This window comes from Meyerozyma guilliermondii, genomic scaffold, assembly GCF_000149425.1.
Source record: "Meyerozyma guilliermondii ATCC 6260 scaffold_7 genomic scaffold, whole genome shotgun sequence".
In the NCBI taxonomy this organism is placed as follows: Eukaryota; Fungi; Ascomycota; class Pichiomycetes; order Serinales; family Debaryomycetaceae; genus Meyerozyma; species Meyerozyma guilliermondii.
In genome coordinates this window covers 589,819-603,697 of record NW_001809794.1, presented here as the reverse complement: position 1 = coordinate 603,697, position 13,879 = coordinate 589,819, and the positions used below count along the sequence as shown (strand labels likewise).

The following is a 13,879-nucleotide window of genomic DNA, read 5'->3' as shown; positions in this document are numbered from 1 at the left end:
CAGGTCACCGAAGTGACGCTGACTCGGAAAACGAAGAAGAAAACGGTGCTCCAGTAGATGATCAGTATGGAAATCACCGAGATTTTGATAAGAAAACGAACATCAATATCCAATCCGTGTACGTCTTGACCAACTCCAAGGCTCCTAATGGCCAGATGTGGCCAAGATCTCAATTCCAGAAGGTCGATGTACTCCACCATTGTCTCCATCGCCCTCATAATGTAATGCAGGTGGATCTTGAAATGTCTCTGTCGCCACTCATGAACATGCCCATCGAGATTATCGAGCGTATACTTGAAATCTTGAACGCTTGGGGCAAGTTGAAAGCTCGACATTTGCGTGTTTGCAAGTTGTTCTATCAACTAGTGCTACCCATGATATATCGGAGCCCATATCTAAGAGCCACCAATTTCTTTGCATTTGTCGAAACCATATCTTCTAAGAAGCGTCTAGGAAGCTACATTAAGGAGCTTGATCTTTCTTACATCATACAAACAGGAAAAAATGCCTTTGTTGCCAAGCTCCTCAAGCATTCAAGAGGAAGTCTAGAGCTATTTGTTGCACCTCAAACCAGCTTTGGCTTCGGTCCTTTATTGGCACTCAAGCACTGTCACAGGCTACGTGTGCTAGACTTAAGACTTGTTTCCGAAACGCTCAATCTCGAGGAACTTTTCGACTCCATACGACATCTCGATGAACTTGTACATCTCTCATTTCCGCGGTCATCTGTGGAAATAACCAACTTTGAGAACATCGTTTGGCCTCCTCGGTTGAGCTTTCTTCGCATATCAGGTGGCATAAGCGATGAATTTTTCCACCGTGCTCGCATCCCGCTGACTATCACTCAACTTGAGTTTTCGCATTGTCCTTCCATCACGGAAGCAGGCTTCCAATTCATACTTTCACAGGTGGGCGAGAACCTACGGCTGCTCAAAGTTCAGTATCCTATGCCCAAATTCAACGAGGGTACGTTAGATCGTGTCTTCATTTTTTGCCCAAATCTCTTGGTCCTCGAAATTTCTGTGGATTATGTATCCAGCACATTTTTCGACGACGATACGCTAGTGCATGTGCCCTACAAGCGCCCTCTTCGTACCCTCTACATTGATTGCAGTGGAATGTTGGGCACCTCTACGAGACTCGAGCCGATCGATTTGGCGATCGCATTGAACGAAGATCGATTGCCTATGTTGAAAAATATTCGTTGTACTGCCAAGCTAGGATGGGACCCACAGTCTGAATACGTCTCCTACATTGTGGATGAGCTAGACGACCGGGGAGGTGGGTTGTATATTGGATACTAATTGGTAACGATTTTGCAACATCGAATGGCCTGCATACACACTGAATAAATTCAGATTGAGGCTGAAGCTCGTTATGGGCGATTCTGGGGCAAGAAGTAAACTACCTGCGGGTTACAAGCAGGGAGTTTCAAGACCTTTCTACTCCACGTTTGTCGATCTGCAATTGCTAAAGAATGGCAAGGTTTCACGAAAGGACAAACTTTTTATGCTAATCCTAGTGGCTGTTGGAATCATAGTCCGAGCATACAAGTTACCCACTCCTCCACGAGCGGTATTCGATGAAGTCCATTACCTAGGCTACGCACTGGACTACCTTCATGGTGACTTTTTCGTTGATGTCCATCCTCCTTTGGCCAAATTGATATTTTATTGGATTACGTTATTCCTCTCTCCAGGAGCGAATGCTGATACTCTTAAGGTTGGAGACAAATTTGATCCAAGTTTACCTTATGTGGCCCTTCGTTTGTTTCCCGTGGTATGTGGAATACTCGCAATTGTGTTATCATATCGTCTACTTCGTGTTTCAGGATGCAGAAGTTGGATCTCGTTTACGGGAGCCTTCTTGGTAGCCATTGAAAACTCGTTAGTGACGCAATCGCGGTTGATTTTGATCGACGCTCCATTGATATTCGCTATCAGTCTTACAGTGTTTGCAATTCAAAAGGCTGATTTGGTAACTCCATTCACGAGGAAGTGGTACCAGTTTATAATAGTAGCTGGTTTGGGGCTTGGAGCTGCCATGTCTATCAAATGGGTGGGCTTTTTCACAGCAGCTTGGGTTGCCTGTATAAGTGTTCTGCAATTGTGGAATTTGCTTGGTGATCTCGATGTATCAGACCGTAAATGGTTTGCACATCTAGGTGTAAGACTTGGTGCCTTCGTAGCATTGCCACTTACAATCTACTGCAGTTTGTTTGCGGTTCATTTCCACCTTCTTCCTTACGGTGGTCTGGCCTCTGGAATGCTTTCTCCAAGTTTTCAAGCTACTTTCAAAGACGCTACCCAAGCGATGCCTGTTCAAGTTCTCTATGGAAGCACTGTGACTATCAAGCATAACAGTTTAGACTTCTATCTCCATTCGCACAATTTTACATACAAGGGTGGATCTGGAGAGCAGCAGGTAACTTTGTATGGGCAGTCTTTTGACGGGAATAATGAATGGATAATTGAGACACAAAACAAAACACCTGAGGGAGCTTTACAAAAGGATTATAAAGAAGTTAAGGATGGTGATGTGGTACGATTATACCATAAATTTACAGGCAAGTATCTCCATGTCAATGATGTGAGACCTCCAATTTCGGAGCATGACTACTCCAACGAAGTTTCGTGTGCTGGTGATCGCGATTTGTTGGGAGATTCCAACTATGAGTTCACCATAAGAATTCTTGCTAAAAAGTCCCACTCGAAAAACGATTTACCCATGATAAAGCTTCGTGCTACAGAGACCATATTTCAGTTGATACACCGAGGTACTCTGTGTGTTGTTATGAGCCACAAGGATAAGCTACCAGAATGGGGCCACTTTCAGAACGAGGTTCTTTGTGTTGACGAGCCCACGATTCCTAATACCATGTGGTATGTGGCGTCCAACTCGCACCCACTCACAGATAACGATGACAAGTACGAACGGGTACACTATAAAAATCTCACATTTTTTGACAAATTGTGGGAGTATCATGTTGTCATGTGGAGAGTAAACGCAGGGCTCTCTGGAAAGAAACATCCATATGCGTCGACCCCCGAGTCATGGCCCTTTTTGACCAGAGGAATCAACTATTTTACACATAGATCGGCTCGTGGTGGAAATAACTCTGACGAGCTGGGGCTGCATATCTATCTTATTGGAAACCCTGTCATCTACATTGCTGCTTTCATCACCATCATCATTGTGGTATTTTCCAAAGGTCTATACTTGATCATTGCCTTGAATCCATTCAAGATCCCAGATCAAAATGCAACCCAAGAAATTTACCATCGAAGCAGTTTCCGATTCTTGATGGGATGGGTACTACACTATTTTCCATATTTCTGGATGACCCGTGAGTTGTACATGCACCATTATTTGGTACCTTTGTACTTTTCGGTTCTTCTACTTGTTCAATTTGCAGAGTACCAAGTGAGCCAAAGAAGATGGGTGGGATATGCTGTTTTGGCCTCGATTGTGGCAGGCAGTATTTACTACTTTATCAGGTTGCTCCCTATTATCTACGGCACTGCGTGGACTCGGGAAGGATGTCTTGGTGCCAGAGGTATTTGGGATTTCGATTGCAGTGTTTTTGAGTAGGAAAATTACTAGTCATACAGTATGCTCATTCTACTGATAGGTTCAATAGTATCTTTTCATACCGAAACTTCAACATAGCTCAAATTGTCACACCGCCTCTTATCATTAACTAAGTGTATTATCCATACCTATCTCTGTATCTCATTTCCAGAAGTATTCGTAAAGTTCATTTTGCTATCTTCTTAAATTACAATGGTAACTCATTTTCCACCAACGCTCACGTCATAATTTACATTCTATTTGTCCGATGCTTCCATCAATTCCACACCGCACTTCCATTATACTACAGCTCCCTCTTCCTTTTTCAGTTTCTTGTGGTCAGAATCCCGTTGGACAACTGCACTATCAAGTGCTCACACTTTTTCAACAACTGGTCCTTCTCTTTGATTTTTTCCTTGCGCTCTTTTTCCACGTCCTGGAGCTCTTTGGACAACTTCTGGAGCATCTCAAATTGGGTCTCAGGTGCTACACCTATACCAGGAAGTGAATCTATTAACATGGTGATCTGACGAGACTTTAAGATGAGATCCGTGGAAAGTTCACTAATTGTATTCTCAAAATTGGTCTCTGCTTCTGCGTGTGCAGTCGGCTGGTTCGATACTGAGTTGGCAGCGTTGGTTTGGCGATTACTACCGGCTGGAGTGGCTTGTTGCTGTTGGCCAGGAAGAGGAGCAGCTGCTGCCAAGTTGGAAACGGACATTGGATCGTCGTCTAAAAGGGCATTTTCACAGTTTGTGTTCACATAGTTGACGGTGGCGTTAAACTGCTCGACGAGCTGGTCCAAACAAACCTGGAGCTGGGTCAATCGGTCCGACATACCAAATTTAAAAGAACAGAAAGACTGAAGAACCAACCTGCAGATACACAAACTGAACTGTTCTTAGATTTGGTTGCGGTGTTAGGATGTCGATGTGTGTTCCTGCAGATATTCAAGTGTGATCCTGCAGAAATGTGGCTCGTCAGATCATGATAAGCTATATCACCCCGGGCATAACATTACAAATACTCGTTTTTTCATAACCAAACTTGCCACAGCGTCTGAGAGCCACTGGGAGCACCCAGGACATTCTTGACTACCCGAAAGTAACTGGAAGTTGCGCAAAAAGAAAAACACAGTGGCGCTGGCTAGACCCTTAAATACCTGACCAAACCAAAGACATATATTGCCACATTTCCAAGTTTTTCCAGTTTCTTCCACGTCTTCCAAGGTTCTTCCGTTCTTCCACATTTCCAAGTTTCTTGTTTCTACATTATTGTCACATCTTTTCAGCCTTCTTATGAGCTCCGATTCTCTAGTGTGGCAGGACGACGATGCCGTCACCCAGTGCTTTCTCTGTGAATCCACCTACAACTTTTTCAACCGGAGACACCATTGCCGCAAGTGTGGTCGGGTTGTATGTGGAAACTGCAGTGACCAGTCGATCCAGTATTTTCCCAATACTTTGGTGGTGAATCCAAATGGTGTTTGTTCACGTCTGAAAAGCTGGGAACGGTATCGCACTTGTGATGAGTGTGTCGAAACAACATTGATGATTAGACGAGCCTTGGCTGAAGAAGTCGATCCATATACTGCTCCGGATGCTGCCAGTAGCGACGACAACAATAGCACAACTAAGACGGCGGGAAATACTTTTACCCGGATGGTTTCGTCGTCTACCAATTCATCTCGACTGCAACTTCCTCGAGTTACAAACGACGATAATGATTCAGATCATAATCTTTGTCCCGTGTGCGCCACCAATCTTGCCAAGGAATTCCGCCGAGCTACTCAACTGAGCGGTGGTGAGTCCAGTTCTCACGACTTTGACTTGTTTAAAGAGCGCCATATAGACGATTGTCTTGTGGCCTTCGACTTCAATACAGAACATCAGCGGCTATCTTCACCACGAAAGGGCTCGCAAAGACACCGTAACAAGATGCTTGTCTACAACATGCCGCCCATTCCAAAACCACAATACGAAACCATTCCGAACAGTAATTTAGAAGGTACGTCGGCAGACACCGTCAAAATACTTCCCTCTACAAGTGAGGTGTTTGGTTCTGTCAATACTATTCTGTCAATAGAGCCGTCTGAAAAGAATCAACTAGACCAGGAATGTGTCATTTGCTTAGAGGACTTGAAGGCAGGAGACAAGGTGGGCCGACTCGAATGTCTATGTGTATTTCATTACAAATGCATCAAAGACTGGTTCAACAAGAAGGGCTACGGAGAGTGTCCGGTGCACTATGCACCTGCGGTATGATTGTATGTATTATGAGAAATGATTATTTTTGTTGTCATCTCTCTTCTCGGTCTCTGTCGTCTCTCTTCTTCTTTGTACGTTTCTCGTGAAAGTCTTTGGTTTGTTTGATGGCCTCGGCACTGGCTCGATCGACATGAACGTGCAACGCATTCAAGACGTCTCTTGGTGGAGATGGATCTTTTGGTAGCTTGAAGCCAAGAACACTTTCGATTCGGAGATACATTTCCAAATCGTATTGAGTCACCAACGAAATGGACTTGCCTGATTTTCCTGCTCTGGCGGTTCTTCCCACACGGTGAATGTATGCCTTGGAATCTGTAGGAATATCGTAGTTGATAACCACATCTACCGAGGGTATATCTAAACCTCTGGCTGCGACATCTGTAGCGATCAAAATGTTTGCTTTGCCAGATTTGAACTTGTTGAGTGAGCCGAGTCGCTGAGACTGGGTCAATTGACCATGAAGAGGTACCGCAGAAAATCCCAAAATTCGTGCCAAAAGTGTGGATCTTTGAGTGTGTGCACAAGTTCTTGTGAACACGATAATAGACTTGCCCATAAATTCGTTCAATAAATGAATGAGAAACGTATTCTTGTACCCGTCACTTACAAGCATCATAGATTGTACCAAATTATCGGCTGTCTGGTACTTGTTGGAAACTGCAACTTTTACCGGTTCGTGCAAAGAAGCTCTTTGAAGTTTTGCAATTTTGTTGGTCATTGTAGCCGAGAACAAGTATGTAGTTCTCTTTGTTGGAATCACTTTGAGAATCTTATCCAACGCAGGACCAAAATCCATATCCAACAACCGATCTGCTTCATCCATCACCAAGTACTGTAAGGACTTCAAACTAAACCCTTTTGTGTTTTCCAAGTGGTCCATGATTCTTCCTGGAGTAGCCACAAGAATGTGTGGTTTCCTCATGAGATCTCGTGCTTGGTCCATCATGTCCATTCCTCCTACAATACACACGGATCTCACTCCCATTCCTGATCCCAAAGCGTCAAAAGTTTCCTTGATTTGGTACGCCAACTCTCTTGTGGGGGCCAAAACTAGGGCGTAGTATGGCCTCTGTGCCTCCCAGAGTGACTGCAATATAGGAATGGCAAATGCGGCGGTTTTACCAGAACCTGTCTGCGCAAGACCAATGATATCTTTTCCTTCAAGAGCGTGCGGAATAGCCCCGGACTGGATAGGGGTGGGTTTAGTATACTTGAGCTTCTCTATCGCCTCCATGAGCTCAGGAACTAGATTAAGTTCCAGAAAAGTGTGGAATTGTTGCTCAGAATTGACATCTTGAGAAGCTTCCGAAGTGGTCTCAACAATCTCTTCAGGTTTTTCTGTGACGGGGGCCTGTTTTTTCTGCTTTAACGCATTCTTCTTGATCTTCTCCGCAAGCAGCTTCGCGTCTACTGTGCTCGCCAGCTTGGAACTCTTGACTTTCTCGGGTTTCAATGCCATGGTAGATGGAGATGAGTTAATTTTCGCGATTATGAGATACAGACTGCATCCAGGAAAAGGAAGAAGAGTCAAAGTGATAAAGCTCGATTATTTGAGAAAGGGGTTGTTCCCAAAGATTGGTGGTGTTAATATGGTGAGCTAAGCGGCTATTTTCCCAGTCTTGACTTTCTTCACCACAATCGCTTCTTTTGCTGATTCTGGTGGTTCTGGTGATCCTGCATATACTGGAAAATTCGATGCTCATCGCATCATTTCTTGTTCCATTCATTAATTATGGCCAAGAGAAGAACAAAGAAAAGAACACATAGAAAGGTTTCCGAAGAGGAATTAGCCAAGATTCCCCGTTCTATGGTGTTGAGGATTGGCTCGTCTTTGCGAAACCACTCCTTGACCCAATTAGTGAAGGATTTCAGAAATGTAATGCAACCCCATACCGCCATCAATCTTCGGGAACGGAAGTCTAATAAGCTCAAAGATTTCGTGGTTATGGCAGGTCCACTTGGAGTTAGTGATTTGTTCATTTTCAACCAGTCTGAAGAATCGGGAAACATTTCATTGAGACTCGGAAAGATGCCTCGAGGTCCAACATTGCAATTCAAAATAAACTCGTACTCATTGATGAAGGACGTTTCTAGGATCCTCAAGAGACCTAAATCGGCAGGAAAAGACTCCAAGATATTCCACAACCCTCCACTTTTGGTGATGAATGGGTTTCAAAGCAAAGTGAAAGAGGCTTCTCAGCATGAACAATTGCTCATCACCATGTTCCAGAACCTCTTTCCTCCCATTCAGCCCCAACTGACCAACGTTGCATCTATTCAGCGGGTTCTTATGATCAACAAAGACCCAGAAACCCAGGAGATTTCTCTTCGTCATTATGCCATCAACACCAAGCTCGTAGACGGAAACAGAAACGTCAAGAAATTGATCAATTCTCACCACAACTTGAAAAAGAGCTTGCCCAACCTTTCCAAGGCCACCGACGTTGCTGACATGTTACTTGACCCCTATTCGGTTGGCGGAGTGACGTCTGACTCCGAGGTGGAAGACGACGCAATTGTTGAGATCAAGAACAATGAAGCTATTACCAAGAAAAAAGAGTCAGAAAAGACCGAAACCGCTCCCACAAGAAAGCGGGCCATCAAGTTGACCGAGCTTGGTCCTCGGATCAATATGACGCTTATGAAGATTGAAGAAGGCTTGATAGGTTCGTCCAAGACGATATACCATTCTCAAGTTTCGAAGGACGAAAAAGATATCCAGAAGCTCAACGAGAAGCACGCATTGAAGCAGAAGTTGAAGGCGGAGCGCCGGGCTAAGCAGCAGGCCAACGTTGCTTCGAAACTCAAGGTCAAAGAGGAAAAGAAAAAGAGAAAGTTGGCGAGGAAAAATGGCGAAGATATGAATGCTGATGGCTCAGGTTCAGACTCGGATTCAGACGATGAAAAACCAGAAATCAGAGCTGAGGACTACGAAAACGATCTGGATCTTTATAGCGATGTAGAAATGAGTGATTAGCATAATCGATAATTGACTACTTGGACTCATACAGACTCAAGTTCCGCAACTAGCTTTTCTATGCGAACCGCCAAGTTGTAACGTTCCACTGCCAGCTCAATGGCAGCAGTAAAGTGTAGTTGGCTCTGGCGGAGCTGATAAGGCACCAAGCCACCAAACTGAAGTAGTGGATTAAAAGATGGTTTTTCTGGTTGTTTTGTTTCTTTGGTGGATGGGACTGTATTTGAAGTGGATTTTTCGGAGCGTTTTCGATTTCGAAGCGTAGTTTTGTTACTATTTTCGTCATTTTCCAGTTCACGTAATTCATTATCGTCGTTCATTATTCCATCATTTTGTGCCTTTTTTGCATTTTTGTCTTCTTTTTCTACTTTTTTCACGCTCATCTGATCCCCCACCTCCACTATTATCCCCGGTTCGTGTGGTCTCATATCTAGCGAATCTACGCCGTATTTTTTCACGGAACCAGAATTGTAGTTGGCTCTTCCAAGGGTAAAAAATCCATCAATAAAGTCAGTTCGAAGCTTGTCGTTGCACAATTGCTCATACTGAGACACTAGCTCGAGCAACTCGACAGTCTTTTCGTCTCCCATAGTTACACTGAAAATGAATTGAGAAATAAATATATGAATTATCTAATAAATTATCCTACATCTTGACGTCTCCTCCACGATACAATTTCTTCAACCGAAGGAACTCCTGCCGTGGAAGAATGTCCAGGAACCCGTAATTGTCGGATATAGTGGCATTGATGAGTTTGGCTTCTTCTGGAGATCGTTCCTTTTGGCGCATCTGATTGCCATGATGCCACACACTGTAGATGAGTTCCTCTTCGCCCTGGATTCCTCCGGCGTGTCCGTAGGTTATTTTGGCCAAATCATGGAGAATATTGGCTGTGAGTCCCCATACGTCGTAGATGCGTTCTTGAGTTTCGGAGTCTCGGCGAGATCCGAGCCGACCCCACAGTGAGAGTTTTTGCTTCTTCGAAGCTTTCTCTGAAGAATCTGAAGTTGGGGGTGTCTGCTCGCGCTTGGCGATCTCGTCTTCGTCGGAATAGTCCTCTTCCAGAAGATCCTGGATGTCGTGGAGCCAGGTGGGCTCGTTTAGCTTTTTCTGTGGGAAAATATACGACCGCAAATTCCACGGAATTGAGCCCCAATGGACAGAATGTGACTGCCTCTCGATGCTCTCGCTGGGCTCCTCGTCCACTGTAGGGTGTAGAAAGTCACGCAATGGGCAGGAAAAGATGCCAGAGCTCTCGCCAGGATTGAGAGTCAATGTCAAGTTGTGGATCAATTCCGACTCCAGGACATCATTGCCAAACTTCATAAACCCCACACACGGCCGGACCGCCAGAAACGTCCTTGAAAGATAACAAGGAAGCACTTTTAGATGGTCAATGCTGAACCCAAAGTTCTTCTTGAGCTTTTCGTTGTCGGCACTGATCCCGATTTCTTCTTCCATTTCTCGCCGAGCAACCTGCCATTCTGTTTCCGAGTCCGAGTCAGCCTTGCCTCCTGGTAACGATATATGGCCAGGAAAGTTGCGAAGCTGAGAAGATCGTTTTGTCAAAATGACTCTTAATTCACCCATTTTTCCAAGGAACAAAAGTATGAAAACTGCCGACCTTCGGGTACTGGGAAGACGGCTCCACACTGACGTGGGCAGATTCTGGTAGTATTTGGGTACGTAGCTTACTATGTTTTCTATTTCGGCCATGATATATTGAATAGTTGTGGGGAAGGCGAAACGAGCGCGCGCGAACGAGCAGAGCGAGCGAGCGAGACAGTAGAGAGTGCGACAGAAGAAAGAGACGAAAGAATAGAAAACAAGATCAACTTATTAGATGTCACTGAATTAGTTTCATTCGTTCGAATGTATAACCTTTTCGTGTTTGTTACTTACTCTACTTTTTATTTTGCTTCTTTTTTGCTTCTTCTATTCTATGCTCTATAACTAATGTACATTAATCGTCGGCTTCCAACACCGTTGGAAAGTCGTTGACATCGGTGTTCTCGTAGATCACCTTGTATGTGGCCTCGAACAAAGGAAACTCTTGTTTCAAGTCGTAGTTTTCCAACAATTCGTGCACCTCTTTTGCGGTCAAAATACCTTGCGATGATTGACCATTGAGCAAAGTCTTTTCGGCTTCCCAAGCATCCACCTTGTGCTCGATCATGTAACGGGCAACCTTGACGTTTCTACCACCGGAACAGGTGGTGATCAAGTCGGCAACACCGGCACTTTCTTCGGTAAATGTGGTGGATTGAGGGTCCACAAGAGCTTTGATTCCAAACTTCTTGTAGTAAGAAGCAAAGTGAATAATCTCCTTGAGTCCTATTCTCATCACCGCAGCCTTGGCATTGTCTCCCCAGCCGGCACCCTCGACGAAACCAGCAGCAATAGCAACAACATTTTTCAATGCTCCGGCTATGGAAGCACCAGCAACATCCTGAATCACTCTAACATGGAAATATGTTCTGTGGAACAATTGCTTCAAAACGTATTCGTCTACGTCGTGACCGGCTCCACGGAAGTCAGGAGGAACACAGTATGCAATGGTGGTTTCCGACCAACGTTCCTTGGCAACTTCAGTAGCAATGTTGGCTCCACTCAATACACCACAGTATATTCCCAAAGTGTCAGTGATGGATTGGGATAACAATTTGCATCCCTCAGAGTTAACCTCGAGACCCTTAAGACAACTGATGGCACGGGCATTTGGAGAAACCTTACCCACCAATTGCTTGCAAACACGAGGAAGAAATTGATGAGGAATGTTGAACACCAAAAGGTCAGCGCCTTCCACAGTGGATACCACATCAGGATTAGCAATCAAGTTTTCAGGAAGCTTGATTCCGGGCAAGTATTTGACATTTTCATGTTGTTCATTGATAATGGAAGTAAGATTTTTACCCTCGATTTGTTCTTCAAAAACCCACATTTGAACATCTTTTTCAAAGATTTGTGGTTTTTCTGCAGTGTTCTCTGCCACCAACTTGGCCACAGCAGTTCCCCAATTACCGGAACCGATAATGCAAACTTTAAATGGCTTTGGAATAGAGTAAGGAGTGGTAGTCATTGCTGATAACGAAATGGCGAAAGTGGCTGCTTATATAGCGGGAAAAAAGAAAAGTCCGATAACCACCCTCGGAAATCAAAAAGAAAAGAATGGGTAAATTCCGAGGGCAGCTGCCGCCCAAAAATTTAAAAAATTTAAAAAATCGGCGGCCGGAACTGCGCCATTTCCGAGGGTGGGGCCACAACTCCGGCGGAAAAACCATTTAGTTGGCGCAACAAGTTGTTAGTGATTTCTGTTCTGGTGGTTACCGTTCATCGACCATCGGGATTAGGGCCAGACCGTATGTCAAAATCCGGTTCTTAAGCGCCTTTCGGCGATATGACGTAACACCGACTTGCAACGGTCGGGTGACATAACACCTACGTAATGGCGCCGCACACTATGCGGCGATGCCTTTTTTCCTAATGGTGATAAGATAGAAAGACGCAACGACGACGTAATCGCCACGTAATCTCCACGTAAACATGACGTCACGCTACATCAATAAGATAGATGAAAATGTTGATCAGACCGGAAATAAAGTCAATACGATTGACACCAAACTAAACCTAAATTTCTTTTGATAATTTTTCCGAGATTTTTCCGAACCCATCGTCAAACTTTATTTTTAAAACCGATTCTTCTCCACTCTCTTCGGCTTAGTGAGCGTCGTCGTCGTGTCTGTAATCATCATACATCTCTTGCCATTCTTGGCTAACGATACTATTTTGCTTTGTAGTCATATCCAACCAGTCGTCGTCGGTCGGCATCCAGTCACCAGTTTTGACTTGATTTCCACTGACGATTTTGGCTGCTTGTAGAGGATCGAGAAACTCAGGCAAAGCTCCATCTTTTATGTGCGCAAGAGGGTCGGGAAGTCTGTTCTGGGGCTGGACAGATTCCTGTGAAATTGGGTTCGATTGTAATTGTGAATTTGGTTGCAATTCTGAATTTGATTGTGAATTTAGTTGCGAATTTAGTTGCGAATTCAATTGTGAATGTTGGAGAGAAAACGAATCTTGTGTATCGTGCATCGCAGCATGATAATCTGGGCCTTGCAAATTGGTTTCTCTTGTAGAATCTGTAGTTTCTGTAGTTCCTGTGGATTCAGTCTCTGGTTTTTCACGGATATCTTGACCACTTCTATCAACTAATTTGTCTCCTTCGTCCGATATCTCAACGCTGCGATCATGAATTGAAGTCATGAGTTTGAGAAAATTTGATTGTTGAAACTTTTGTGTGGTTTCTTCACTCCTCTCTGGGTTATCTACAAGCATGGTTTCCTTGACCCTTCCGGCTGTACGCGCAAATTCTTCTTTGTCCATTTCATTATGAGTTTCAGCTTGAGCCAATTCTTGCTCCAAACGGTCAAACTGCTCGTCAAATGCCAACTGCCGATGATCGTCTCTGTGTATTTCCTGGTGTTCCGTGATGGGTCCTTGCAAGGGAGTGGACAAATCTGTGCGCATGTTGAGTCTGAAAGGTTGGTTCAAGTATTGGTTCTGAGGGTGATTCTGAGACTGGTTCAAGTATTGGTTTTGAAACTGAAACTGATTCTGGAATTGGAATTGGTTCTGAAACTGGTTCTGGTTCTGATTTTGGATCTGATTTTGAATCGGCTGCTGAATTTGGTTCTGGTTCTGATACTGGTTTTGATTCTGATTCTGGCTCGGTCTGAACTGACTCGCCCATTCTTTTCTCTCCAACGACATATTTGAAAAATCCAGAACCCAGCTTGGTGTCTGACGAGCCGGGGCCTGAAATCGATGCTTTGGACCCTCGAAAGCTGCCCCGGAACTAGGATCGGAAAATTGGTGAAATTCACGATTCAAATTAGCATCATATTGAGTCCCTCGGAAAGCTTGGTTGCCTCCAGGGCCACCTGGGTGTCTCATGTGTTCATGCTGAAGACTGTTGTCCCGCTGGGAGTGCTTGGAAAGCTGCTGGAGCGCATTTGATGGACCACAACTGGCATCCATGATGATGAATAATGCCGAGGATTTCGCA

At 44.5% G+C, this 13,879-nt stretch overlaps 10 protein-coding genes across 10 annotated transcripts; 4 read left to right on the top strand and 6 right to left on the bottom strand. All coding sequences in view use genetic code 12, as the record gives it.

The window, feature by feature from the left end:
* Window positions 1-155: 155 nt before the first annotated feature.
* Window positions 156-1,304, top strand: PGUG_05506 (uncharacterized protein; the record flags this gene model as incomplete). Its single annotated transcript, XM_001482436.1, has 1 exon — window positions 156-1,304. The coding sequence occupies one exon, from the start codon at window positions 156-158 to the stop codon at window positions 1,302-1,304; it is 1,149 nt and encodes a 382-aa protein (XP_001482486.2).
* Window positions 1,305-1,377: 73 nt separating this feature from the next.
* Window positions 1,378-3,591, top strand: PMT5 (putative dolichyl-phosphate-mannose--protein mannosyltransferase; the record flags this gene model as incomplete). Its single annotated transcript, XM_001482435.1, has 1 exon — window positions 1,378-3,591. The coding sequence occupies one exon, from the start codon at window positions 1,378-1,380 to the stop codon at window positions 3,589-3,591; it is 2,214 nt and encodes a 737-aa protein (XP_001482485.2).
* Window positions 3,592-3,895: 304 nt separating this feature from the next.
* On the bottom strand, window positions 3,896-4,408 carry MED21 (Med21p; the record flags this gene model as incomplete). The annotated part of the gene is made up of 1 exon (XM_001482434.1): window positions 3,896-4,408. The coding sequence occupies one exon, from the start codon at window positions 4,406-4,408 to the stop codon at window positions 3,896-3,898; it is 513 nt and encodes a 170-aa protein (XP_001482484.2).
* A 460-nt stretch (window positions 4,409-4,868) lies between these two features.
* On the top strand, window positions 4,869-5,834 carry PGUG_05503 (phosphatidylinositol-3-phosphate-binding ubiquitin-protein ligase; the record flags this gene model as incomplete). Its single annotated transcript, XM_001482433.1, has 1 exon — window positions 4,869-5,834. One exon carries the CDS (start codon window positions 4,869-4,871, stop codon window positions 5,832-5,834), a length of 966 nt encoding a protein of 321 aa, XP_001482483.2.
* Window positions 5,835-5,868: 34 nt separating this feature from the next.
* Window positions 5,869-7,296, bottom strand: PGUG_05502 (RNA-dependent ATPase; the record flags this gene model as incomplete). Its single annotated transcript, XM_001482432.1, has 1 exon — window positions 5,869-7,296. One exon carries the CDS (start codon window positions 7,294-7,296, stop codon window positions 5,869-5,871), a length of 1,428 nt encoding a protein of 475 aa, XP_001482482.2.
* Window positions 7,297-7,569: 273 nt separating this feature from the next.
* Window positions 7,570-8,814, top strand: SSF1 (rRNA-binding ribosome biosynthesis protein; the record flags this gene model as incomplete). The annotated part of the gene is made up of 1 exon (XM_001482431.1): window positions 7,570-8,814. One exon carries the CDS (start codon window positions 7,570-7,572, stop codon window positions 8,812-8,814), a length of 1,245 nt encoding a protein of 414 aa, XP_001482481.2.
* Window positions 8,815-8,840: 26 nt separating this feature from the next.
* Window positions 8,841-9,404, bottom strand: VMA22 (Vma22p; the record flags this gene model as incomplete). The annotated part of the gene is made up of 1 exon (XM_001482430.1): window positions 8,841-9,404. One exon carries the CDS (start codon window positions 9,402-9,404, stop codon window positions 8,841-8,843), a length of 564 nt encoding a protein of 187 aa, XP_001482480.2.
* Window positions 9,405-9,459: 55 nt separating this feature from the next.
* Window positions 9,460-10,530, bottom strand: PCD1 (8-oxo-dGTP diphosphatase; the record flags this gene model as incomplete). The annotated part of the gene is made up of 1 exon (XM_001482429.1): window positions 9,460-10,530. One exon carries the CDS (start codon window positions 10,528-10,530, stop codon window positions 9,460-9,462), a length of 1,071 nt encoding a protein of 356 aa, XP_001482479.2.
* A 247-nt stretch (window positions 10,531-10,777) lies between these two features.
* On the bottom strand, window positions 10,778-11,893 carry GPD2 (Gpd2p; the record flags this gene model as incomplete). Its single annotated transcript, XM_001482428.1, has 1 exon — window positions 10,778-11,893. The coding sequence occupies one exon, from the start codon at window positions 11,891-11,893 to the stop codon at window positions 10,778-10,780; it is 1,116 nt and encodes a 371-aa protein (XP_001482478.1).
* Window positions 11,894-12,531: 638 nt separating this feature from the next.
* On the bottom strand, window positions 12,532-13,851 carry PGUG_05497 (uncharacterized protein; the record flags this gene model as incomplete). The annotated part of the gene is made up of 1 exon (XM_001482427.1): window positions 12,532-13,851. One exon carries the CDS (start codon window positions 13,849-13,851, stop codon window positions 12,532-12,534), a length of 1,320 nt encoding a protein of 439 aa, XP_001482477.2.
* Window positions 13,852-13,879: the final 28 nt, after the last annotated feature.